The sequence below is a fragment of the Musca autumnalis genome, unplaced genomic scaffold (assembly GCF_047663935.1).
Source record: "Musca autumnalis isolate F117 unplaced genomic scaffold, ASM4766393v1 scaffold_3, whole genome shotgun sequence".
Taxonomy (NCBI): Eukaryota; Metazoa; Arthropoda; class Insecta; order Diptera; family Muscidae; genus Musca; species Musca autumnalis.
Window position 1 is genome coordinate 166902933 of NW_027411866.1, and position 27739 is coordinate 166930671.

Below are 27739 nucleotides of genomic sequence, written 5' to 3' on the forward strand. Positions count from 1 at the left end.
ATATATAGGATAAGCGCCAGTGTTCGAAATTTCGAACACAATTTTCCGGGAAAACGAAAAATCGGAAAATTTTTTTGAGAAGATTTTTGACATCAGTGGTTCCTAATTAAAGTACTTTTTTTTTTTCTTAAAAAAAATAAATAAAAAATTTGTCTCCCGAGGAAATGGGTTAATTAAAAATCAATACAAATCCCTAATATGAAGCTAAGCATTTTATCGATTAACTTACGCTACACCCTGTGTGTCTACACGTGTTAAATATTTGATTATTATTATTATTATTTGTGTTGTGCGACGACGACTTTTGTGTGAGTTAAATATTTGATTGTTTTTACAATTAAGGATTTAGGTGTGGGTTGTTGGAATTTCCATTCATTTTACGGGCGACACTTTGAGCGTTCGCATAAAATTTGTTATGTATTTGCAAAGTAAAAATGAAACAGAACAAAAAAAGAGAACAGAAAAGAAATAGCATGGTGTTGTCAAGGCAAACGACCGCATAACAAAAATGATTGCATTTCTGTGAGAAGGTAATGCCAGAATGAATCTTTGGATGGCGACTTAGTGTGTGGTATGTTCTTCTTAGTTTTCTCTGCTGCCAGATTATGAATAGTGTGATTTTAATGGCTTAGAGTTTTTTATGACAAAAACATAAAATTCAGAATTTTTACTTTGCTAGTTTATTTTTTGTTGGTTTTTTTTTCTTCTGTTAACATTTCCAACAAAATGTGTTGACAATGGTAAGAAGGCAGCCAACTATAACAATGCTGCTAACTTTAGTTATAAAATTTCGTTGAAAATGCTCTTGTAATAATAAAACTCGCTATGTATAATTCTAATCACAATCTTCAAATAGTTCATTCATTCCTGCATGTCTGAGTGCATAACAATTATAAATTGCATAGTTAATTGAGAATAGAGTTAGGCAGAGGTGAATATGATATTCCCTACATTAGAAAAAAACGTAGATATTTATAACAAAAATAATCACAAACGAAATCATTGGAGATAATGTTTTGAAACGCAATATAAACTTATAGTACGTTTATACATAACCGGATTTAACAAACCCACTGGGTTTCAAATGTCAATTTCATTGCTTATATTTCAAACAAATCTTCATGAAGAAGGTTAACCCTGCAAAAAGCTATAATATAAACATGGCCTAATTCGATAATTACTAGATGTCATAAACACTAACTAATCACATTATTAACCCATTATTTGAACTTGGGGATGTCATAGAATGAAAGTACTAGCTCTCCCAAATGTATAAAGAAAATTTACTTATGTAATCCCTTATAGGACATGTAATTGCCAGGTGCTACAAAGCGTTTGACGGGTTACGTATTCCCACTTGTAGCGTACCCAAATAACTGTAATAAATAATGTGAATATTACGTGACACTACATAATAACATACAACGATTAGTTTTAAAGCTAAGATCATTAGTTTGATGGAAAATTTTTACCAAACTACTCCATCATATTACGCATGTAATGTGGAAAACTTACTAATTACTGTTATATCAGTAAAAATTCACAACTGCAAGTCTTCATGCTACTTGTAATGTTTACTTTCTTAATGTTAGTGGTGGTTGCAACCACATCTTAGTATTAAAACCAAGAATCTAATATCTGTAAAGTGGAACACTTCATTACTTTGTATGACGCTAATTAAAATAAATGACTGGAAACCTATTTGTGTGTGTATGTGGTTTGTACAATGTTGATTCACATTTTGTTATTAGCCTTGGTAAAGATTAGTTCTTGTGGAAAAACGTATTATAACATTATGTAAATTAAAACTTTAAAACTTTAAATTTGTTTGCATTACTGATCAATCAAATGGAATTAGCACTTAAAATGCAAAATTTAAATTCATTTGTCATGGAAAATTAACATTGATTAGAAGATTATTTAGAAAATTTTAAATAATATTTTTTGTATATACAGTTTGGCAAGTAATTGTTTTCAAACTAAGAATACGAACACTTTTCATGCATTAATTAGTGAAAAAGTACAAATAGTGGTGATAAAAATGTCGGGTTTTTTTCAAAAATTAGTTAGTCGACTTGTTCAAGACCAGACTGAATGTATAAACTAAAAATTGGCCCACTTGGTTCAACAATAATAACCAAAACTAAAATTTAACATGTTATACAAGGTTGCAAACAAATGTTTTCAAAATGTAATGAAGGTTTCAAAATACCCCATTTTTTCGGTAAATACTTAAAAATCATGCAATTTTATAACCTTTTTTTCCTAATAAGGATTAACTACTAACAAGTATCAACAATATTAAATGTCTAATATCCCTACTAAGAGCGTTATCATATGGTCCAAAGGGTACCAGATCGTATTACATGTAAACAATGTCCTATAGGTCTCAAACCGGGAATATCTGAAAACTAAGTCCCGGGCCACACTAGAGAAATTTCAATGAAATTTTGACATGAAACTCTGCATTTTTTTGGGAAAAATGTATAATTTCAAGAAACGGTTTCATGTGTTCTGCAATTTTGCTTTCGTATGAAACAAACAGACGGTTTTATTTTACATTTTCTTCTATTTTCATGTCAAAATTTCAGTGAAATTACTCTTAGTGTGGCCCGGGACGTTTTGTGCATTTTTTAGTTCACCAGGATGGATTGCCATCAATTACAATAAATATTGCCTACAGAATAACTCGATCAGGAGGGTTGCCAGATCGACTAAAAATGTACCAGGTCTTATTAACAGTAAACGGGACAACCTAGGCCCACAACCACGGCGTACAAGTGGTTTATTTAATTATGAGATAAGCATATTTCATGAAACAGTCGAAAATAGCACATTTGGAGAATAATATTCCTAAGAAATGTATGGAGTACAAATTTCTACAATTTTCAGAAATGCTTACTACGACCTACTGGAGACATTTCGTTTACTATGAAGTAATACTGTGGCATAATTTTCTAAGTGCTACAGTATTACCATAGTATACCATGAACGCAAAAAAAAAACTTAGAGAATTCCTCAATCTGGCTGTTAATAGTTAAAATTGGATGTCTATAACAATGTCAGTATAAGCTGGCAATATCTTCCATATGTATTTCTAAGCGATTTTTATACTCTTTGGTTATATTTTGGTTTGCTTTAGAGAATGTCCTTATCCTTCAATTCGATTTCAGTTAAATAAACTACTTTTAAGACCTGATTGTGGGCTTAGGAGGTACAGTTTATAGTTAATAAGACCTGGTACTTTTTTGGCAACACTTTTGATCGAGTTATTCTGTGGGCAATATTTATTGTAATTGATTGCAGTCCATCCCGGTGAACTAAAACAGTCATAAAACGTCTTAGTTTTCAGATGTTCCCGGTTTGAGTCCTATAGGACATTGTTTACATGTAATACGATCTGGTACCCCATTGGCCCATATGATAACCCTCTTAGTAGGGATATTATACAACTAATATTGTTGAAACTTGTTAGTAGTTAATCCTTATTAAGAATAAAATTCATAAAATGTAATGATTTTTAAGTATTTACCGAAAAAATTGGTTATTTTGAAACCATTACATTTTGAAAGCATTTGTTTGCCACCCTGTAATGGATGTGGAGCGGCTTCGCTGTCCTCGAACTTCTCTTGTTTGAAATGCATTTTTGCTTTGTTTTTTTTTTTACAATTTCTTTTTCAGATGCATTATTGATCATTAAGCTCGATTTCAATGAGAAGTTAATTAAAAACAAGTAAAAAAGTATGGGTCGGCTTTGCCGACAGAGATATACCCTCAGCCTATATATGGGCAAAACTGCCAATTATTTCATATTCCATTTCCAAAAAATTGAATTTTTTCTTTTCGCGCTACATTAATGATTTTTGGTACATAGGTTAAGAAAAAATTCCCCAGTACAAATCCGCTCGCGAGCAAATTTTTGGTTGTTGCGGACAAATGTTATCGCGGTTTTACTTCTGCTTTTAAGAAAAAATTATTATAAAAACGATAGTTATTTTATTGAGCACAATTGGCACTAAAAAGTTATCACGAAGTGACGTCATTTAGTAGATTGCATAATATTTGTAAAATGTTACTCAGCATTCGCGGAATTTACAAAAAATTTACAAAATTTTAAATGTAATCCGAATTGTTTGAAAATATAGGTCCATTTACCCGTCAAAAATTAGAAAAAAGTAACAGTTTTAAAGAAAGACTTCACGGGGAATCAAATGAGACCAAACTTATAATCATCGGGATAGTAGTTAGGATATTATAGCCAAAATAAGCACATATTTGTGATACAAAAAAACAAATTTTGGTTTGGAATAATAGTTTTCACATGCATTCTAGAGTTGAAAATATTGGAAAAATTCTATAGGAGTACTTCTTTTATTTTTCTTGAAACTCCCAAGAAAATGGGCGGATTTTGTTTTATCTACATTCACATAGAAGGTTTCCCATTGAGGAAAGTTATCAGGTTGTTGCAATAAGTCATTAGACTTCTTAAACGGAAATAGAGTTCAAATAAACCGCTTTAACTTATATGCATTATTAAAATATGTGTAAATCGCGTAATTATCAAAATCGTTTTGGCCGCATGTGATTTTCATGTACAGCAAGACCCTATCTTTTAATTTGTATATATTTTTCGAAATATAATTTGGATGCTAAGATGTAGCACCGGCTGCATCTTAGCATTAAAAAACCTATAAAATATCGCTAATTTGCGCAAAGTTCGTACAATTTCGTTCCGCATCCGGTTTTAGTGTCAACATGAAAATCTGCATCGATATATACCTATTTCAAGGTAATCAGTCAAGAACCGTGGATGTAGCATCACACACTATTTTTGGGATAAAATGAATGTAGTTCCCTTATCAGTGAAGTTTTTAAATCTCTGTTTCCGCAAAAAGGAAGATGCTGCACTAGTTTTTTCATAGAAGTGCAAGCGGCCGACAGAATACGCGATAAAATGCGCGATATTTTCAAAAACAATATTAGGTGATTTTTCTACCTTGGAATTTCTCCTATCTCGCGTTTTAGTAGATGGATTTTAACGAATAATGATTTATTAGATCCGCAACGTAAAAATCCAAAATTTGCAATCATGCAAGAGTAAATCGAATGCCAATTGTACAAATTAGAACCGAAATATATGATTTTTAGAAATTTGTTCGCACAAAATTTTCGTATTTGGATACAGATTTCTCTGAAGCTGTGTAGGCTACATTCACGACACATATATCAAATAAATCAGAATCGTGAGTTCTTCATTCCTATATATGATTTTTTGAAAAACCTGTTTGCGGAACGAAATTATAAGAAAATTTAAAAAAACACTTAAAATCTGGCTTCAAAATGTCAGCATCATTTAATGGTAGACGCAGATCAAATTTTGAGAAGTTTTACACTAGTGAGATGATCCTTATTTAGTTGCCTTCTACTTTTACTTTAACGGGAAAATCGTGAAAAGTGTGGTTTAATCACAAATCGAGAGAAAACAAAAAAAGACACGTTGGCTTCAACCCATTTTTACCCATTTTTTAACATAAATATAGCCACAGCTTCCACGCAAATCAACTTTGAAGGCCAATATTTTTTGCCAAGTCTAAAAACATTTCATTTTATCCAAAAGCATGTAAATTGTACAATATACAACCACTATTCGCGAGTTATAAACGGGTAAACCTTGGCTTCAACGATGTTAAATTTTCAATAATATTGCCCATATACACCTGTTGGACCAGTATGCCAGGAAGCATGGACTTGTCCACGGAAAACATGATATGGCTGTACATCATCGGTATAAATATCCAAAGGATCTCCGAACAGACCCTAAACTGTACTTGGACACAAATGTTGAACTTTTGTGGGGGAGGTATATTAAGGAGAGGACCGATATGGGCAATTTTAGAAGTTAAACTAAGTTTGGACACAATATGGCGAAGGCCAATTTTTGGACCAAATCGATCTATCAGTTCGAGAGTTATTTTGCTCTCCAACTACTACATATGGTGCTATAGGTGTTTTTTACAACTTTCGGGCTGTTTTCTCAAGAAGTATGGACTTGCCCCTGAAAATGCTTTTAATGCCATAATTGAGGCAGCGAATGCAAGGCGCTTCAACAAAAATCAAAGTGATTTGAGAGCAGGTCTTTAAGTGAACTTATTCGAAATTTTGTGTGGGAGGTACCCGAAGGAGTGGACAAATATAGTCCATATTTGAAACCGATCTATATCTGGTATATATATATTAGGATGTGTAAAGTAAAGTATCGGTCGTGCGCACAATTTTTCCGAACATTTTTGAACTTTTGTGGGGGAGGTACCTGGAGGAATGAACCGATATGGCTTATTTTCGAACTTAAACTATGTTTGGACAAAATATTACTAAGGCCAAGTTTTTGATAGAATCGGCACATCCGCTCGAGAGTTATCTTGCGCTCCAACCACCTCACATGGTGTCATAGAGGTTTTTTGCAACTTTCAGGCTATTTTCTCAGGAAGTATGGACTTGCCCCTGATAAAACTTATACCGTCGTATGAGGGGCAGTGAATACAAGTTTCTAAAGCAAAAATCAAAGCGATTCCAGAGATGGCCCTAAACTGAACTTTTCCGAAATTTTGTGTGGGAAATACCCGAAGGTGTGGACCGATTGAGTCTATATTGAAACCTTATCTAAGTCTGGTACACATTTCACGATGAGCAAAGTATGGACCAAATCGGTTACAAATTTTCCGAAAATTTTCGAACTTTTGTGGGGGAGGTACCGGAAGCAGTGGACCGATATAGCCCATCTTCGAACTTAAAATAAGTTTTGGCAAAATATTACGAAAGCCAAAATTTGAACCGAATCGTTTCATCCGTTCGAGAGTTATCGTGCGCTCCAGTCAACCAGACAGACAGACGGAAGGACATTGCTCAATCGACTCCAAATTGTCTGAAACACATTTTGTCCAAACATACTTGGCGTCTAAAACCATTATTTCTATGAGGCACATTTTGCCCGTATGAAAGAGTATATACCCTCGTTAGCATAAATGCTGAGGGTATAATTAAGAGGTAAATGTACAATTTCCAAAATGAAACTTATAGTTGATGGCATTGACAATATTCTTACGAAAAAACAAATTCAAAATACGTTTTCTAAGTTCCTTAAAAATAAATTCTTTGTAAATTTCTTTTTGTGCTATTTTTAATATCATTGCTATAAATTTATGTTGAGTTTTACTAATGTGGGCGCCGCCCCGTAAGGGCAAGTCCATATTTTTTTTAAATACAGGGTAGAGTCTCTAGTTTACGATAAAAAGAAATCCAGCTGCCACCCTGTAAGTTATTCCCTTTATACCACGCCTGTAAAATCGACAAAATTCCGAAAATCGGGAGGTACGTTTATATGGGAGCTATACCTAAACTTGGACCTATATTGAACATTTTTTGCACGGACGTATGATCTGCCCTCCGAAGTCAAAATACAAAATTACATCCAACTCGGTTAGAAAATCTGGCTAAAATCGTCAAAATACCGAATATAGGGAGGTATGTTTATGTGGTATGTTGTTCCCTCAGAACACAAAATGCAAAATTACAGCCAAATCGACTGGTAAATTTGGCTAAAATCGTCAAAATATAAAAAATTGAGGGGTACCTTTATATGGGAGCTACACCCAAATTTGAACCTACATCCATTAAAATTGTTTTTCTCCCTTTTGGGCTCGTTATAAAACTATGTTTAAAACTTCGAGGCGTTAACTCGATTAGAACTATTTTTGGCACTCCTTTCCATACAAGTGGGACCACTGTGCCTCTGTGCAACGCTACAATTTTGTCCTCCATACTTCTTTCAAATTTTTCAAAAGGGTTCTCGTAAGTAAATATTAATTTTTTATTTATGTTTTTGTATACTGGTAGATAACTATCCCACAAACGCCAAATTTTCTTTTGTTTTGTCAATGTTAAAATTAGGGATCTTTACAAAGTAAATTAAAATCCACCAACTCCGCTGTAGTGTTTTTTTGCCATAAGATGAGGTTATTTAGTTGCCAGTTGTCGACTGATTCTTTTTACTTGATGTTATATTATGTAGCTTAAGGCCTTAGTATCTTTTTTTTAATAAATAAATAAAGTAAATAAATAAAATGTGAAAAAGGCCTAATCACTTTCGAACATACTACCGGGTTAATCTCTGTTACGAAGTTAACGCTTTCGGCTACATGCAGACCGCCACAAAACAATAAATTCTTCCGATATCTTGATTGGCGTTACATAGATAACCACTTTTACTTGATGCTACTTTTACTTCCTTCAAAAAAGGTTGAAATTTGTATCTTAACATACCTATATTAGAATATTTTTCTTTTGCACTGTCATTTGCTTATGCTGCAACATTTCCTTAACTAAAGAAACCATACAATATACTAAAACACAGCAATCAATTTCTATATAATGTTTGTTTTCTTTACAAACAATGATATTTTCTCATGTGTAAAAAGAAAAATAACAATAATTAGAATAAACAATTATTTTAACCTCAAAGTTGTTAGTCAGATATCCCAAAAATGTATTCACACAAGGACATTTCGTGATTTAAAATATGTTTAGTATTTCCCTCGTTTTCTACATTAGTGGCTTTGTTTATTTTTCTTAACTCTCTACGCTCATTTAAATATCTGTCCAACCAACATTATTTTCGTTGTTCGAGATGTGTTGGCAATCACAAGCCAAGTGACATTTCCTCAAAAACAAATGTTTGCACTGAATTTCCGGTTTTATGACAAAAACTTGGCATTAGAATGCAAATAAGTGACAAATATGCACAGACAAAAAGCCAAAGTATTCATAAATGTATTTAGTATATGTATGTTGGAAGACATCGTCTGTCTATATCATCCTGTTGGCATTAAAAACACTCAAGTTATAAATTTGTGTGTTTGTTTTTTGTTACCAAAAAAATATCATGATTTTTCATTGAATGTATTTATTTTAATTTAACATAAAAACTTATTTTATGCAAAGGAGATGTTATGATATTATTTCAACACTATAGACGTTAGAAATGCATGGATTAAGACTCCATTGCACTGTGGTCGAACTTGTATGGAAAGTGCGGCCAAAAATACTTCCTGTGCAGATATAAATACGAAATTTTCAGTAAAGGTTAGTTTAGCAACACAAATTAAAAAAGCAAAAAATAGGTATAACCCCCATAGAACGGTATCCATTGGTTTCTGGCATTTTGGGGGTCTTGACCACATCCTTCAATTTTTCCTTAGGCCATGTTAGCTCGATTAATCCAATTAATTGGCTACAGTTTGGCTACTAGTATTCCCTAGTGTTAGAAAGCCTTCTTTCAAAAAATGTTTGAATTGGGTACACGTTTTGATAGGGTCTCCATATAATGGTACCACCCGATTTTCGAAATTTTGAAGGTTTTATATAAATTATTAATTCGAAATGGTCGAAATGTCATTTAATCATTCCTGGAGGTAGGCAACATATGTATATGTTTAGGTATGATTACACTGAGTATGGCGAATAAAGTTCACCGTTAAAGCATATCGTCCTCGTAACGGTATTTTAGGAATGTGGACCACAATTCACTGTAAATTTTGCTGTATTTTGTTATTTAAGTCTTCAGGGGATATATAACAATATTTTCCATTATGAGGGCCATAGGTCTACGTTTTAGTCTAGCCCCGAGATTTTAGTTATTTTAAATGGTATTCTTTACATTTTCCAGCCAAATTGGCTGTACTTTGGTATTTCAGGTTCTAAGTACACACAAAATCTACATACCAAAAATGTTCGACGTAGGTCGACGTTTTAATGTAGTGCCCATAAAGGTATCTCCCGATTTCCAGAATTAAGAATGTTTTAGAAAGTTTTTTTTTTTTCCAACGGAAATATCTGTAAATACGGTTTTCGGGGTTTTAACAGACTAAACATCTACACACCAAAAATCAATCACTTAGTTTCACGTTTTGGTACAAATACCCTACTTTAAATTACGTATTTTCATGTAAAAATGGATTTATAAAATATTTGATAACATGAAAAAAGGCAATCGAAATTTTTAGAGTAGGTACTTGGGAGTAGGTACTTGGGAGTATCTACCTATATATCACGAATATTGTCAATTATTTCAGATTCCATTTCAGAGAAAAAGCAAAAATTTTTTTGCGCAACATTAAAGATTTTTGGTATATAGATTAAGAAAAAATTTCCCAGTACGAATCAGGTCGCGAGCCAATTTTTGGTTGTTGCGGACAAAAGTTATGGCGCTTTTATTTCGCTTTCTAAGAAAGAAAATATTATAAAAACGCTAATTATTTTAATAAGCACAATTGTTACTAAAAAGTTCTCTCGAAGTGACTTCAGCGAGTAGATTGCATAATACCTGCAAAATGTTACACAGAATTCGCAGAATGTACATAAAATTGATAAATTATTGAATATAAGTCTACTTCTTTCAAAATTGAGGCCCATTCAGTGGTCATAAAATTACATAAAAAATTGTTGTGGATCCAAACTTCACGCCAAATCAAATGAGACTACAATCATACAGATTGGTGTAATAGCTTGGATGTTACAGCCAAAATAAGCACAAATTTTGGTCAAAAAAAAAAATAATTTTTTGTTTGAAAAAATATTTTTTCACATGCATTATTTAGTAGAAAATATCTATAGGAATACTTCCTTCATTTTGCTTAAATCTCCCAATCAAATAGTCGGATTTTGCTTTAAAGACATTCATATTAAAGCTTTCCCATTGAGGAAGATAATTGTGTTGCTGCGGATATATCTCAAGGCTTCTGAAGTGTCCGCATGTGATTTTCATGTACAGCAAGACCATATCTTTTAATTTGTATATATTTTTCGAAATATAATTTGGACTCTAAGATGTAGCATCGGCTGCATCTTAGTATTAAAAAACCTATAAAATATCGCTAATTTGCGCAAAGTGCATACAATTTTTGTCCGCAACCGATTTTAGTATTCACCATGAAAATCTATATCGATATATATCTATTTCAAGGCGATCAATCAAGAACCGTGGATGTAGCATCACACACTATTTTTTGGGATAAAATGAATGTAGCTTCCTTATCAGTGAAGTTTTCAAATCTCTGTTTCCGCTAAAACGAAGATGCTGCACTAGTTTTTTCATTGCAGTGGAAACGATCCGCAGAAAACGAAAATTTTCAAAAATATTGGTGATATACACTTTCATACGGGCAAAATGTGCCTCATCGAAATAATGGTTTTAGACCCCAAGTATGTTTGGACGAAATGTGTTTTACACAATTTGGGGTCGATTTAGCAATGTCCGTCCGTCAGTCTGTCTGTCTGTCTGTCTGGCTGGTGCGCACGATAAATCTCGAACGGATGAGATAATTTGGTCCAAAGTTTGGCTTTCGTAATATTTTGTCCAAACTTAGTTTAAGTTCGAAGATGGGCCATATCGGTCTACTCCTTCAGGTACCTCACCCACAAAAATTCGAAAATGTTCGGAAAATTTGTGCGCACGATAACTCTTAAAGGGAGTACCGATTTGATCCACACTTTGCACTTCATAAAATTTCTAGCAGTCATAGATGAGGTTCCAATATAGACTCTATCGGTCGACTACTTCGGGTACCTCCCACACAAAATTTCGGAAAAGTTCAGTTTAGAACCTGATCTCGGATCATTTTGATTTTTGTTGTAGCAACTTGTATTCGCTGACCCCAATACAAAGGTACATGTTTTATATGGGGCAAGTCTATACTTCCTGAAAAAATAGCCAGAAAGTTGTAAAAATCTCCTATGGCACAATGTGTAGCGGTTGGAGCCCACGAACTGATCTGCCGATTTTCTCTGAACTTAGTTTAAGTTCGAAGGTGAGCCATATCGGTCCATTCCTTTAGGTACCTCTCCCACAAAAGTTCGAAAATATTCGGAAACATTGTGCCCATGATAACTTCTGAAGGCAGTAACGGATTTGATCCGTACTTTGCACATCATAATATTTCTACGATACATAGATCAGGCTTGAATATGGACTATATATGAAAACTCCTTTAGTTACTTCCCACACAAAATTTCGAAAAATGCAGTTTAAGGCCTGCTTTCGAATCGCTTTTAGCTTTGTTGTAAAAACTTGTATTCGCTGCCCCCATTACGACGGTGCAAGTTTTTTAGGGGCAAGTCCATACTTCCTGAGTAAATAGCCCGAAAGCTTTAAAAATCCCTATGGCACTATGCGTACGATAAATCTCGAATGGATCAGCCGATTCGGTCCAAAATTTGGCCTTAGTAATATTTAGTCCAAACTAAGTTTAATTTTAAAAATTGGCTTTATCAGTGCACAACTTCCGGTACCTCCCCTACCGCCAAAAGTTAAAAAATGTCACTAAAATAAAACGCGCTATATCTGCTGAAAGGAGCAACCGTCCAAACCTTGGATCTCTTAATATTTTGTCTAAATGTAGTTTTACTTTATAAATCAGTCTTCTTCTTAGGGTACCCCCAATAAAGTTCAACATTTTTGTTAAAGTGCAGTTTGGGATCTGTTCGACGAATCTGTGGAAAATTGTATCGATGCTTTTCATTGTGGTCCTGTTTAAGCGATTTTATGTTTTTCGCGGGAAAGTCCATGCTTCCTGACATCGTGGCCCAAAAACTCTAAGTTATACGGTGACCAACTGAAATGACTGGTGGGCACAAAATCTATCAAAAGGAATGAATCCCAAAATAAGATCCACTTCCAAAATGGAGTACGTAGGTCCGATCCACAAAGTACATCATCCGCAACACTTTTGAGCTTCAAATCAAATATATTTTTTGTCGGCAAATTTCAAAAATCTTTAAATTCACACAGGCTCTGGGTATCTCTGTCGGCAAAGCCGACTGATACTTTTTTACTTCTTTTTACAAACGCTACTTCTAAACTATTTGAAAAAAATAAATTATGGTCCTCTTTATTTTCATTTGTCCATATTACTTGTCAACGTACAAGTTATCAAAAATGTCCATTTTATTACTTGCAAAAAACTCCGTTATTTAGTTAGTTTTCGGACTTTTTCCCCACTAGATTTGAATTTCGCACACAATGGGTCGGATCCAACCCGCTATAGCCCTTTTTATCTTGACTTATTAACAGCAGTCATTTTTTGGAAAAACTAAATGTAACATTTTTATATGACCAAAAGAATTTACCACATTAATTTCTAAGTACTACCAATGGAACGTTAATTACTTTTGTTTTCAAAAAAAAGTGAAAATAGAAATGAAAATAATGTTTCAAACCTGTTCCACACTATATTCCATGTGAAATTAAATTCTATAGAAAATTGCTTTTTATGCTATTAAATCTCACTTTTAGACATTAAGTTCATAGATTCCAGTTAAAAGCACCAACCTAACTTCCCTTTACTTTTATATTTTGCGACAGTACTGTATGAGAATAATAAGATCTTCAAATCATTGACTTGCATTGATATGTCGACACAATCTCAACCCAATGCCAATGTAAAGAAAACAAAATATTTGTTGTATAAATTAAGCAAAAAAATAAAATAATGAAACAGAAAATGGTGCCAATATACAAAACTATATCTTTTTTCCGATTCAATCCTTGCATATTAAGTAAGAAAGCAAATCAATCGAATTGCTACGTACCTCTCTGGTCGTGGACGTGTTCAGTATGCTAAATTACGCAAAGAAGTCGAATAATAATAATGTTCGTTGAAAGAGAACACACATTGTGGTGGTCATTCCAATATTCACTACATGTGTTGGGAGATGCCAATAATAAAAGATTTCACGTGTATGTCAAATGTGTATTGGTTTTGGATGACTAATTTTGAAGAATAATATTTTGTTTGGCATTTTACAGTGAGTCAAAAACAAAAGATTCAATCATGAATGACAGAGAAGAAAATTATTTCGTTCACGAATTAGATAAAACTAGTAGAAAAATATAAGCCAATTAGGCGGCACCCAAATATGTATATAATCTCAGTCTGTGACTACAAAAAGAAAATAAAAATTATTTATATCGATAAAAAGAAAGAAATTATTTAAGCCTAGAACCGAAACCTATGTGTAAAATGTTTAGCCTTTGTGTGGAAGGTCCTTTCTAGAAGGAGTGGAACTCATGATTTCATGTGCTACGATCCCTTAACTAATAAAACGCACACAATTTCGCTGAGTGTAGGCTTCAATATTTGTTTTATTTTTTTCGGCGTCAACTCATACCGCTTCCCCTTCTCCCTCTTTTTCCAGGTTACCAAACTAGACGATATTAGTCCATTGATATTTTTAAATCGCACAAAAGCTGCACTAAATTGTGCAGCCGGTTCTATGCAGGTGAGTTTTAGTTGGAAAATTTCCCATTGAAATGTAATCTGACACAAAAATTTACATATTATTATAAAATATAAACCGAAATTTTCATACTTCAATGAATATGATTGCACATGCAACAATATATATTGGCAATACTTAATTACATTTGGTCATATATACTTATGTTGTATGTTGTTGAAATATAATACTCTTTACCTAGGTGGACATGAAATTCAATGAGCCATTTCATGGCATTATACAAGCCGATTATGATCGCAGCAGTGCATGCCGAGTCAATGGTAAAGGTGCATTAAGTTATAGATTGGAACTGCCATTGAAGGGATGTGGTACTATACAGGTTAGTAGAGTGGAAAAAAATAATATTAACAGTTATGTATGTGTAATTATAAATTTATTTTTTGTTGTTATAGAATCCAACACGTGTCTTCACCAATAATATAATTGTACGTTTTCATGCAAATTTGGAAATGGATGGCGATGAAATAATAACAATTGTATGCCGTTATCCACCACCTGTACCTTCACTGCCACCAGCTTTACCAGCTCCCATGTAGGTTTTTGCAAAACATTTTGTGATATGTTATATCATTAGGTTATATTATTTTTCCCTGATTGATTTCAGCCTGAATCCTGTCGATAAAGCTGCTGTCGTCCATCCCCCCTTAAAGGGTATTCAAATTTTGATGATTATTTGTGCTATTATGTTCCTTACATTGTTGCTGTTGGGCTTGGCTGTTTCCTATTACTGCCTGCGTAGCCGTCCCATACCAGTGGTTCGACGTCTTCCTATGTCCATGGGAAGTGGTTCGGAAATTACTAAACTCAGTGGTAGTAGTATGGGTGGCATTGGAGAATTTGAAGGTGTTAAAATACCACGAGCTCATGCCCCATTGGCTGCTGTACATAGTTCATCGGGTAGCGAGGGTGCCTTAATACCTTCGGATTACCCAAGTGAATCACACTCCGAAATTGAAGAAATCGATACTAGGTAAGTAAATGGGAAAAAATAATTTAATATTTTATAATAAATAATAAAAAAAAATATAAAATAAAATATAAAGTAAAAAAGATAAAATACAAGGTGGCGCAAAAGTAATCTTCCGAAGTTTTTTGGCTGTTATTTAAAAAAAAATTAAAAACGTTGATTTTTCTTGTGGATTATTGTTATTTGGTCTTTTAATTTTTTTACATCAAGTCGAGAATATGATATCAGATAAATGGCCGCCGCCACAGTTTATTTTCTTTTGAGCCCTTTTTATGCCATTTTCCATCACTTTGGCCAAAACTTCCGGCGATAGGTCCTCACATTCTTGTCGGATATTGTCTTTAAGAGCTGAAAGAGTCTGAGGTTTGTTGACATAAACCGGCGACTTCAAACAACCCCACAAAAAGATGTCTGGAGCGCCTCATCACTCAGGATTATTTTTGATGAAAAATCATCTTCCTGTTGGTGGTGATTAAGGATGGCTTGATCGTATGTTGGACGCGATTGGCGGTCAGCATCTAACAGCTAATGCACCGTCTGGACTTTGTACGGAAACAGCTTCAAATCATGTACAAAAATTCGCTGTAGAGACCGTCAACTGATACCCATTTGCGTAGCACGTCGTCTGGTCTATGTCGACGGCGCTTCCATGACATCCTCGGCTACAGCAGCAATATTCTCTGCTGAACGGATACTCCGGGGTCTGCCATGCCTGGCAGCATCTCGTGTTGTGCCAGTCTCTTCGAACGTCTGCGACGAAATTCACGTTGTGCCAAAGTCACTGACCGATTATTGGTCAAATAAATAGTCACCAATATTCCGCGTTCTGGAGCAGTGTAGCGTAACATTGTTTATCAACGTGTATTTCGCACGTGTTGACTACACAAATGTCAAAACAGAACTGACATTAGGGGCCAATCGCAAAAATTATAGCATTTTCTGATAGGAAGATTACTTTTGCGCCACCTTGTATAAAATATAATATATAAAATATAAAATTATAAATACAAAATATAAATTATAAAATATATAAGGTAAATATAAAGTAAAAATATAAAATACTTACTTACTTAGCTGGCTCATTACAGAGCATTTGTTCCATAGGCCGAACTAAGAAAAGATCTCCATTTCTCTCTATTTGTTGCTTTGCACTCTAGAAAACCGCGCCTTTTCGTCTCTTCATCCACTTATTTGCGCCATCTATTCCTTGGCCTGCCAATTCTGCGCGCACCGCCAAGAGGTCCGTATTTATACGCCTTTTTAGCGGGTTCATCTTCGCTCATTCTTATGATATGGCCTAGCCAACGCAATCACTGCATCTCGATACGTTTAACTATATTGATGTCGTTGTATAGCAGATATAGCTCGTGGTTCATGCGACGTCGATATTCACTGTCAACGCAGATTGGTCCGTAGATCTTTCGAAGAATTTTTCACTCAAACACACCAAGCACTGCCATGTCTGCTTGCGCAAGTACCCAGGCTTCGTAGCCATACCTCAGCACGGGTAGTATCAGTGTTTTGTAGAGCGTTATTTTTGTTTGACGAGTTGTGGTTTTGCTTTTAAACTGCTTACTTGAACCAAAGTAGCATCTGTTAGCCAACACAATTCTTCTTTTTATGTCACTGATGTCGTTTGTTGTGTTTACGGAGGTGTCGAGGTAGACAAAGTCTTTTACTACCTCAAAATTATAGGAACCAACTTCCACAGTTGGTCCGATCTCAATGGACGCATTACGCGTCGACACCATTAACTTTGTCTTCTCACCGTTTACCGCCAGACCCACTTTAGCAGATTCTCCTTCGACCTTCATAAATGCATCAGTTACTTCTTTTACTGATCTCCCATGTTGTCTATATCATCAGCATAAGCAAGTTACATGTAGCTATTGGTGTGGATTGCGCCACTTCTTCTGACGTTTGCCTCTCATATAACCTTTTCCAGCAGGATGTTGAAGAGATCACGCGAAAGGCTGTCGCCTTGTCTGAAAGCTCTTTTGGTACTAAACTTTTCGGAGAGGTTCTTTCCTATTTTAACTTGGGACCTCGTGTCAGTTAAAGTCATTTTACAAAGCCGGATGAGCTTTACGGGGATACCAAATTAAGACATGGCTTGGAATACAACGGCTGCTTTATAATCGACCAAAAAATGGTAGGTGTCGATCTGCATCTCTTGGGTCTTCTCCAGGATTTGCCGCAGAGTAAATATCTGGTCAATGGTGGACTTGCCAGGTCTAAAGCCGCATTGTTATGGTCTAATTATTTCGTTGACCATAGGCTTTAGTCTTTCACACAATATCCCTGACACGATCTTGTAGACAATAGGGAGTAGACTTATGTCCCTATAGTTAAAGCATACAGTCTTTTCTCCCTTCTTGTGAACTGGGCACAGGATACACAGGTTCCAATCGTCGGGTACTCGTTCTTCCTGCCAGATGGTGCTAACTAGCTGATGAATACACCTTATCAGCGTGTCGCCTACGGTTTTAAACAGCTCGGCTGATAGGCCATCGGTTCCTGCTGCCTTTTTATTCTTCAGCCGATTTATTGCTGTCTTTACCTCATCTTGGCTGGGCGGTATACATTCAATACCATCTTCTGGGATTGGGTTTGTGGTATCTTCGTCGTCTTCGCTGCTATGGGATACCAACAGTTTTGAAAAATGTTCTTTCCATATCCTGAGCACACTATCTGTATCAGTAACCAAATTACCTTGCTGGACTCTACAAGAGAATGTGCCTGTACCAAGGCCATCAGTTTGATGCTTGACTCTTTGGTAGAATTTTCGGACTTCATTCTGTTTCCTGTACATTTCGGTTTATTCACACTCCCGCTTTTCCATCTCTCTATTTTTCCTGCGGAAAAGACGTTTCTCCTCTCTCCTTTTCTCCCGATAACTCTCTCGTGCGCTACGCGTTGCTACTGATTGTAAAGTAGCCCTATATATCCTGATCATACCAGGGATAACTTGGTGAAGGTCTCTGGTAACCAAGTATGGATTTTGCGACTGTTTGCATGGAGTGGGCAATACTTTGCCATTGCGCTGATATGTTATCGGGATGAGGAGTGCTAGTTGAGTGGAATATGATGTGGCTATCTGTTGTGATTGCAGCTTACTAATGTCTAACTTTCGTGTTGTGTCTGTTGGGACTTTGTTTGCTACGTTTAACCGGGTGCGTACCTTTGGTGCAACAAGGTAGTGGTCCGAGTCTATGTTTGCTCCTCGGAACGAACGCACATCCAACACGCTCGATGAATGTCTTCCATCTATCACAACGTGATCAATTTGATTTCTTGTTTTCTGATCTGTAGACAGCCAGGTGCCCTTATGGATGTCGAGATGTTGGTGTTGGTGCTACTAACTACCATGTTTTTGCCGCTGCGAAGTCTATCAGCCTCATACAATTGTCAGATGTTTCACTGTGGAGACTGAATTTTCCGACTGGGCCAAAGATATTTTCCTTTCCAATTTTTTCATTAAAATCGCCTAGAATAATTTTAATGTCATGGGCAGGACAACGGTCATATGTTTCTTCTAAGCGCTCATAAAATATATCTTTGGTCAGTTCGTCCTTGTCTTCAGTGGGTGCATTTTTTATTTATTTTGCTTTTATTCGAATTGTAGCAAGTCTTTCGTTCACTGGTGTGAAGCTGGAGACCAGGTGTTTTAACCTCCACCAACTACAAATCCGCAACCAAACTCATGCTTTATCTCATGGCAGCTATAATACAGTGCGTCACCTTTAGGTGTTGTTGTGACGCCTTTCCCATTCCATCGTATTTCCTGTGTGGCAGTAATATCGGCCTTGTACTTTTCCAGTACATCTGCAAATGCGTAAACTGCACCTACTCTATAAAGAGTGCGAACATCCCATGTGCAGATTCGCAGATCATGGCGCTTAAAACGTTTGCGGGGGTCGTCAACTTTAGAGGGATTTGTTTTTCTTTTCCGTCCAAATTTGATTAAATTTGGAATGTGTGAAGGAATTTGGTCTAGAAATAAGTGTGCCATATTATATCGGAATCGGTTCAGATTTCGATAAAGCTCCCATATATATTTTACATATTCAAAGTGGTGTAGGGTATCATATAGTCGGCACCGACCATCTTTAATCCTTCCCTTACTGGTTTCCATTCCTTTTTTAATCTTGCATAATTATTTTTTAATTTTCCTTTTTCTCTCCCCTTAGATCTCTACCGGTCAGCTCAGCTGGAAGCTTTGAAAATCGTGCCTTTGTTCAGGAAACCTCAAGCATTTACAGTGATCATTATGGTCATACACAAGAGCTGCAAGCTGCCAATGCCATTGCCACTGCTATACCACGTCATCCAATTGCTGTGAAGGAAGCCTCATCACCTAAATTCGATGTTCAGGTGCGGGTAAAGAAATCACCCCCACCACCACCATCGCCACAAACATCGGATACCGAAAGCGTGGCTACACTACGACCTGATCGTAATAATCTTTCGACTATTATGGAATCTCATGAGGATCGTGAAAGTGTTACTACCATGGAATCACTGCCAGGACATGAAGAGACTATGCAAACACAATTCACCTATACACCTGATATTCATACTGCACCACAGCATACGGAAATTACACTGCCACCACCAGTTCAACCTGTGTTCTCCGTCTATACACGTACTCATCATGAAATGGTAGATGGCCGTCCTGAAACATGGTCAGATTATACCGATGGTCCGGCATTGAGTGAAATTACTGATGTTACCTCAAGGGCACCTGATCTACATTCTGTTGCCGAAATGGTTGATAGTAGTCACTTTGTGGAAACCGAATATATACCACCAGAACCACCAATTGTCATTAAGAAACCTCAAATCACCTCCCACACTGTGGATGATGTCTACCTACGTACCATTACCGAAAAGAAGACCATTGAAGATATTGAATCACATAAACGTAAGGTTACCGAATATAAGGCCAAACCGAAACCATTGGCTCCACCAGTACCCGATCCAAAATGGGATGTTAAGATACGTAACTATCCTACTGAGCGTGAACAACAACAATGGGAGAACTTCTCTGATATTTCAAGTGTTTCTGGTTTGACATTGACACCTAAAATGGAAAGATCCGAACTGTCTTTGCCACCTGTAAGACCTACCGAGCCACCACAACAAATATATGACAATAAGGAGAAATTGACCAGCCCTCAGTTGGTGGGTAACATGAAACCCATAGAATTGCCACCAGAGGATAAGGCTGTACCCAATTGGGATGTCTTGATAAGAATTTTGGAAGAACCTGAAATGTCTGAGGCAGATGATGCAAGCTCTGTACACTCTAGTGTCCATGCTTTGAGTCGTTACATTAGCTATGACGACAAGGCCAAATGGAAGGAAATTATTACCACAGAATCATCACTGCGTACCATGTTGACAGAGGCGGTGGTCAAGGAAGATTTTGAACGTATACGTTCTGATACCAGATATGAACGGATCTTTGAACCACAAACTTGGGATGTAATAATACGCATATTGGCACCACCCTCTGATGATGAGGGCGATGTAGAGATGAGAACACCAAGACGTAATAAGAAGACCCAACCCTGGGATACACGTTCCAGACGCAGTTCATTGCCCACATTGTATGAATATGATAGCGATGGTGGTTCCAGTGTTAGGACCATACGTAATGATCCTTCAATGCCCATACATCCAAATGCCTTTAATTTGCAAAGATCACGCAGATCATCACGCACCTCCTATAATACCGATCACAACGATTTCCGTTCCATGTCTGAGGTTACCGTGGACTTTGGACGCATGGATAATATGTCAAATGCCAGTTCATATTATCCCATGCAATACGATGATGATGATAATATTTCCGAAAGACGTTCATTCCATCGTTCGGTAAGTCATCCATCATTGGCTCGTTCGGCTAGTGAATTTACTGAACATTGGGGTGTCCCTGATGATATGTCTTCGCCTGAGGGTACACCAACTGCCACAAGATCACAAAGAATGGTGGTAAGTCTAAGTGAAACAAAAAACTATATTGAAATGTTTTAAAATATATTCCTGCTTTTCAGACCACATTCCAATCTAGGGTGCCAGCCCCACCTCCACCACCCAGATCCGGCCGCATGGTAGCTCAAACCCAACACGAATATGTCGAAACTAGACGCACATCTTCATCTTATCGCACAGAAGCTCAACCCAGACCCAGAGAGTGGTAAACTATTTAAAATTGAAGGAAGAAGGAGGAGGAAAAGAAGAGGAGGATCATTTTAAAAAACCATGTAAAAATTTAAAATCAAAAATGAAATTGGGCGGCAGGAACCGCTTGATTTTAGTCTCTTGTACAAGAAATGGGGTCCTCTCTAAAAATTCTAAACGTCAATTTGTATTGCTCTCTATCTTTTAAATTCGTTTTACTCTTTATATACTGCCCAGTAGTTGCTTTCCCTTGAGCTTATAAAGCTATAAGAAAATGCTACAAAATTGCTTTTTTCATTTGTCTTAAATTCTCCTTTGCTTCCCTAATGCTTCACTTAACATTTCATTTCGAATAATTTGCGAGCAATTTTATATACTTTTTATTATTTCTTTTTTTTAATGTTTATACATATTTTATAGTTGTAATTTAAAACAAGTGCCAATTGACTCAAAAGAAAAACAAACAAAACATACTAAAATGTAATAAAAAATAATTGCTTTAAAGAAAATTATTGCCCCTTTTAAACAAATTGTAAAAACATCCTTAGCTTCCTTTTGATTAGATTTAATGTTTAGTTTAGTGATAATGGAATTATTTTTGATGATAATTTGTCATAGTCAAGTGTGGGGAAAAACCTAATATAAAAATGTTCTACTGATAATGTACAGTCACAACACGGTATACATGGGGGAATTGGAAGGTTTTATCAATTTATATGAAAATGCTTTCGCTGGAAGGCCTAAGAAAGTCATTTTGGCTTCAACCTCAATTTTATTAAAAAAAAAAATGAAAATTGAGAATATTCTTTGAGAACAAATTATATATCATATTGAGTGAAGCTATAATATTGTCACAAATGTAAACGAAGAACCTTCAAATTAATAAAAAAAATCTTGCCATTTCATGTACTTATGATCATGAAAGCAAAAAATTCACATTTTTATATTACGTTTTTTGAATTAAAATTATTAGAAATCGCAACATGAAATTCAATACTTTTCAATATTTCATCACAAACAAAACCATGAATTACTGGAAACTATTGAATTAAATCAAATTTGTATTGCTTAATAACATTTTATATATATTTTTCATATTTCAACAACAATAAATAAACTATTAAATAACTATTGAAAATAGGTGGTGGGAACCCTTAAATGCAACTTTTCTATTATTTTGGAATATAACAACAAGCCTTTAAACAAAATAATATAAATAAATAACTTTTTTTAATAGAACAAACAAACACTCAAAAAAAAAATAATATAAAGTATTAAATACTACCTTAATAATGCATAACAACAATATTATATTTTAAATATTATTTTATTAAAATTACTCATTACGTGTATTATTGCAGTAAATAGGAACCACATGTTGTTGTCCTTTATCAAGTCCGTCCTAAAATATATATAAATATACATATACACAAAATGTGTTCTTTTATTTAGCAAACAGGAAAACAGATATTGTAATAAAAAAACTTTTAATTAGAAATTCACAAATTGTAATAGTTTTATATAAACAAAAAATTATTTTAATTAATTTAATTAATTAAAATGCAAAATGCGTATTGATAATTTTTAATAAACAGTCTTGAATTTTCTAGTTTATTTACATTTTAACAGATAATAAAATGAATTGATGTAAAATTTTATATTTAAACGTGAAATAAATAAAAGCAATTACTAACAAACTATTGTGTTGTTTATAAATTACTGAGCAAAAATTGCTCTCAAACATTCTACAAAATGTACCTAGTATCAATTTCGTAGGCCTAAATATTGGCTTCCTCTAGAAAAAATACACGTTCCGTTTAACGAAGATGATTCGAATTAAAATTCGTTTGAAATTTTATCAAAGTTATTGTTAAGAAATTAATCCCGTGTTGACGTTGTATTATTGCATAATACAATTAGTACCATATAAAATTTGGGTTCGCTTAGATTAAGATTTTATAATTCTTTAACTATTCGTAAATGACTTTACTAAGCACACAGCTTAACTCTACTAAGCACACATATTTCCTTTACTTCTTCTCTAACTGACGGTTTTAGTTCGCGGTCTGAATTAAACCTGTTACCCTCCCGTATTTATACTCGCTCGTTGATGCATAACCAGTTCTAGTATACTAAGTCTAGGGTGTTTTCCAATGTTCAAGCGAAGCGCTGACCGATTCGTATATACACATACATACATACAAACAGACAGATGAATGTAAACAACAAGTGGGACAGAGGTAATAAATAAAAGAGCGTACAATGGGTTACAATAACCCAAAAATTTGTACATACTTCTGCAATATGCTGTTCGATAACAAACTCTTTCTGTAAAAGAGAACTGAGAAGAACCTGCATGCACTTGCAGAGAGGGAGAGAACAAAAAACAATAACAAAATAAACATGAAAGTACTGAGTGCAATTCTATACAGTAGTTGCTATTGTAAAAATTAATTCAAATACCCTCCACCACGAGTTGTATTGCAGTAAAATGGAACAATTAGCTTCCTACCGTTTATGAAGAGGACTAAATACCAAATTTCAGCAAGTTAGGTAAAACGATGTAGCTTACCTTCAAAATACCGAAATTCGGGAGGTACCGTTCCATGGGGGCTATATTAAAACGACGATCTATACCTACAAATTTCTGGCGGAATTTTTTAGATTCAAAGAAGACTAAAAACCAAATTTCCATATTTCGGTAAAACCTTCAAAATTCCGAAAATCAAGAGGTACGTTTCTATGGGGGATATAGGAACCCGCTGACCTATACTGATAACTCTCTTCTGGAATTTGTTATCACCCCATGGAAGACTTAATAACAAATTTCAGTCTTTCGGTGGGATATTGACATCACAACCTTCAAAATGACGAAAATCGGAAGGTACCGTTCTATGGAAGCTATATCGAAACTTAGACCTATACCGACGAATTTCAGTCAGAAAATTGTTTACCCCCAACAAAGACTAAATTTCAGCCATTTGGGTGGGTTGCTGTGGCCACAACCTTCAAAATACCGAAAAGCGGTAGGTACCGTTCTATGGGGGCTATATCAAAACGTGGACCGATATAGCCCATTTGCAATACCAAACATTCCAGGAGTAATAGAAACTTCTATACCAAATTACAAAGCTCTATCTTGAAAATTGCGAGCAGTATCTTGATTTCAACAGACGGACGGACAGACGGACATGGTTATATCGGCTTAGAATTTTACCCTGATCAAGAATATATACCCTTTCTAGGGTCTCCGATGATTATGTCGATGTGTTACAAACGGAATGACACATTTAATTATACCCTCCATAAAATGGTGGAGGGTATAAAAATCAAATGTCGTTCGTTGGTAATGGCATCAGTTGATATCGGCAGGACCGATTTGGATAACACTGTGTAACATTTTTAAGGTGATCTTGTGCAAACAATTCGAACTGAGGATTTTTGAAAGTACAGACCCAAACGACAAGAAACCGTAGTTGGGTTTTGTTGTGTCAGATCCAGCTGGCATTTTATGGCCCCATCTAAACATGGTTAAATATTGAGTTTTTCAAGAAATTCGGGGCTATATCTCTCAAATCAATGCGAATCTTTTTCTGACCTCTGAAGCAAATTTGTAGATAAGGACAAGAATTAAACCATTAATTTTTTCTTAATATTTTCTTTTGGAAAAATATTCCCTGGAATGTAATACACAACTCTTCAGAACATGTCATTGTTGTAAAATGCCTCTGTGCCGTTGTTTTCAGTACATTTTTCAACGACGATTTAATTAAAATGTCAATAATGTAGTGAAATGCGAAATGCGAGAATAAACTGTTGGTGTGAACTGTGTTTGAAATACGTGTTGTAAAAGATATGATGCAAAATACCGCTGAAACAACATGAAGTAAGCATTTTAAAGTTTCAGAATGTTCTAAAGAATTTTATTTGGAAGATTTTTGCAAAAGGTTACTTGGTTTAGCTCCCAATAGTTTAGCCGATACCGACCAGAATTTCAGCTATTATGTCAAATTTTCTATATTTTATAGATTTTGATGCTCTAGATGGAGTTTTTCTTATGTGAATTTTTCAAAAGATAAGTTCTACTGGATCTGACAGGACAAACCCATACTAGAGTTTTTGTAGTCTAAATATGTACTTTCAAAAAATGCATACTAGAAGTTGTTTGCATTTTCAGTGTTGCATAGTGTAATTCTTTTTCTTTCGTCATAACCCAACATAGAAAATTTGACCAAGCTCCCTTTTACGTCCACTTTTTTTACATTTTCAATTTTAATCTTTTCTGTATAAACTACTGAACTTGTATTCCTGAAATTTTCATTGAATGTACATGCATGACATGCTACGAAGGCAGTTCGGAAACTTCTTAGCCTAGCACAAAAAGCGCGATATAAACAGAAAAATGTTAAGTGTTTTGGAAACTTCCATCTCTGTTATGAACCCATGTTAAATATTGTTTCGATCTGGCAACTCTTTCATATAGAAACAGGTGTTCAAAAAAGACGCATCCGCAATTTTTTTACAATGGAAAAATTAGAAATGCGTGCTGTTATTAAATATTTACATAAAAAAGGTTTATCGGGACAAGAAATTCATAATGATATGGTGAATGTGTTAGGTGAAAGTGCTCCTTCATATGCAACCTAAAAAATTGGGTTGCTGAGTTTAAACGTGGTCGTACAAGCATTGAAGATGAACCACGTAGTGGACGTCCAAAAACAGCAACAACAACAGAAATTGTAGCCAAAGTGCATGATATGGTATTAAATGATCGACGAATAAAAGTGCGTGAAATTGCCAATATCGTGGGCATCTCAAATGATCGAGTCCATTTAATTTTGCATGAAGAACTACAGATGAAACAGCTTTCGGCAAGATGGGTGCCGCATTTGTTAACAGTCGTCCAAAAACGCATAAGAATGAACATTTCTCAAGCTTGTTTGGATCGTTTTAAGCGAAACAAGAAAAAAGTCGTTAAGTTCGGCCGGGCCGAACTTTTTATACCCTCCACCATAAAATAGTCTTAATTAAAATGGAATAATTAGGGTCCTTTCACAATTTTAGGTGGAACAACTTTTCGACAAAGGATAGACTCCTACTGCCTCCCACTATTGCTTAAATTACACTGTGAGCACAAATTTTTTGGGGCAGAGATATTTCCTTTTGAAGATGAAAGCCCTTGGTGTGTGTATATCAAAAACCCCGAAGGACAGATGCGCCGTGAGTCGAACTTCCGCGTTATGGCGTGATGAAGGTTTTACAAGAGACCCTGTAAGCCATCATGAATTAGCATTATATCTTTGTTGGTTGTTTTTGTAGAGCACTTAAGCAACAGTGAACAAAAATATAACGCTAATTCCTTATGGCCCACAGGGCCACGCCATAACGCGGAAGTTCGACTCACGGCGGATCTGTCCTTTGGGGATCATAATATACTCACCAAGGCCTTTCTTCCCCAAGAGGAATTTTCCGTGCCCCAGACTTTCACCTCCATTTTGTTGCACAGTGTTATCTAATCTAATCTAAAAAATGTGTTCAGCTAGGTGAAAGGTACCACTAACGGGGCTATATCAAAGAGTCAACCTATCTTTAAATTTTGTTGGCGGAAAAGTTTTATAGCTACAGGGAACTTCAAGAGTCAAATTGAGGGTAGTTTCATCAAAACAATGTAGACCCTCAAAAATGGACCAATGTTGACGAATTTTAGTGAAGAAATTTCATGACCACTGAAAATTCCCGAAAATCGGGAGGTACAGTTATATGGGGGGATATCAAAACATGGACCTTTGACGATTATTTTTGAATAGACAAAATTGTAGGTAAAATTCTCAAAATACCGATCATTACAGCTAGTTCGGTTAAAAATTTCAGCTAAAATTCTCAAAATACCGAAAATCGGGATATACCGTTATATGGGGGCTATACCAAAACATGGACCTGTGTTGACGATGTTTCGTTGGAGATGTTTTATGACCACTGAGAACTTTAAATGTCAAATTACAGCTATTTCGGTAAAAAACTGTAGTTAAAATTCTCAAAATACCGAAAATCGGGGGGTACCGTTATATGGGGGCTATACCAAAACATGGACCTATGTTGACGATGTTTGGTGGAGATGTTTCATGACCACTGAGAACCTCAAATGGCAAATTACAGCTAGTTCGGTTAAAAATTGTAGCTAAAATGCTCAAAATACCGAAAATCGGGAGGTACCGATATATGGGGGCTATACCAAAA

At 35.3% G+C, this 27739-nt stretch overlaps 1 protein-coding gene across 11 annotated transcripts in view; it reads left to right on the forward strand.

Annotated features, from left to right (window-relative positions):
- Positions 1 to 23199, forward strand: part of pot (zona pellucida domain protein papillote) — a 222220-nt gene extending 199021 nt beyond the window's left edge. For all 11 annotated transcript variants that reach the window (XM_073975231.1, XM_073975235.1, XM_073975233.1 and 8 more), the window contains 6 exons: positions 14248 to 14331; positions 14531 to 14668; positions 14742 to 14881; positions 14954 to 15319; positions 19507 to 21313; positions 21376 to 23199. In XM_073975231.1, the coding sequence (XP_073831332.1) occupies positions 14248 to 14331; positions 14531 to 14668; positions 14742 to 14881; positions 14954 to 15319; positions 19507 to 21313; positions 21376 to 21522 (2682 nt within the window). In that variant the 3' untranslated portion in view covers positions 21523 to 23199. The remainder of the gene's footprint in view (positions 1 to 14247; positions 14332 to 14530; positions 14669 to 14741; positions 14882 to 14953; positions 15320 to 19506; positions 21314 to 21375) is intronic.
- Positions 23200 to 27739: the final 4540 nt, after the last annotated feature.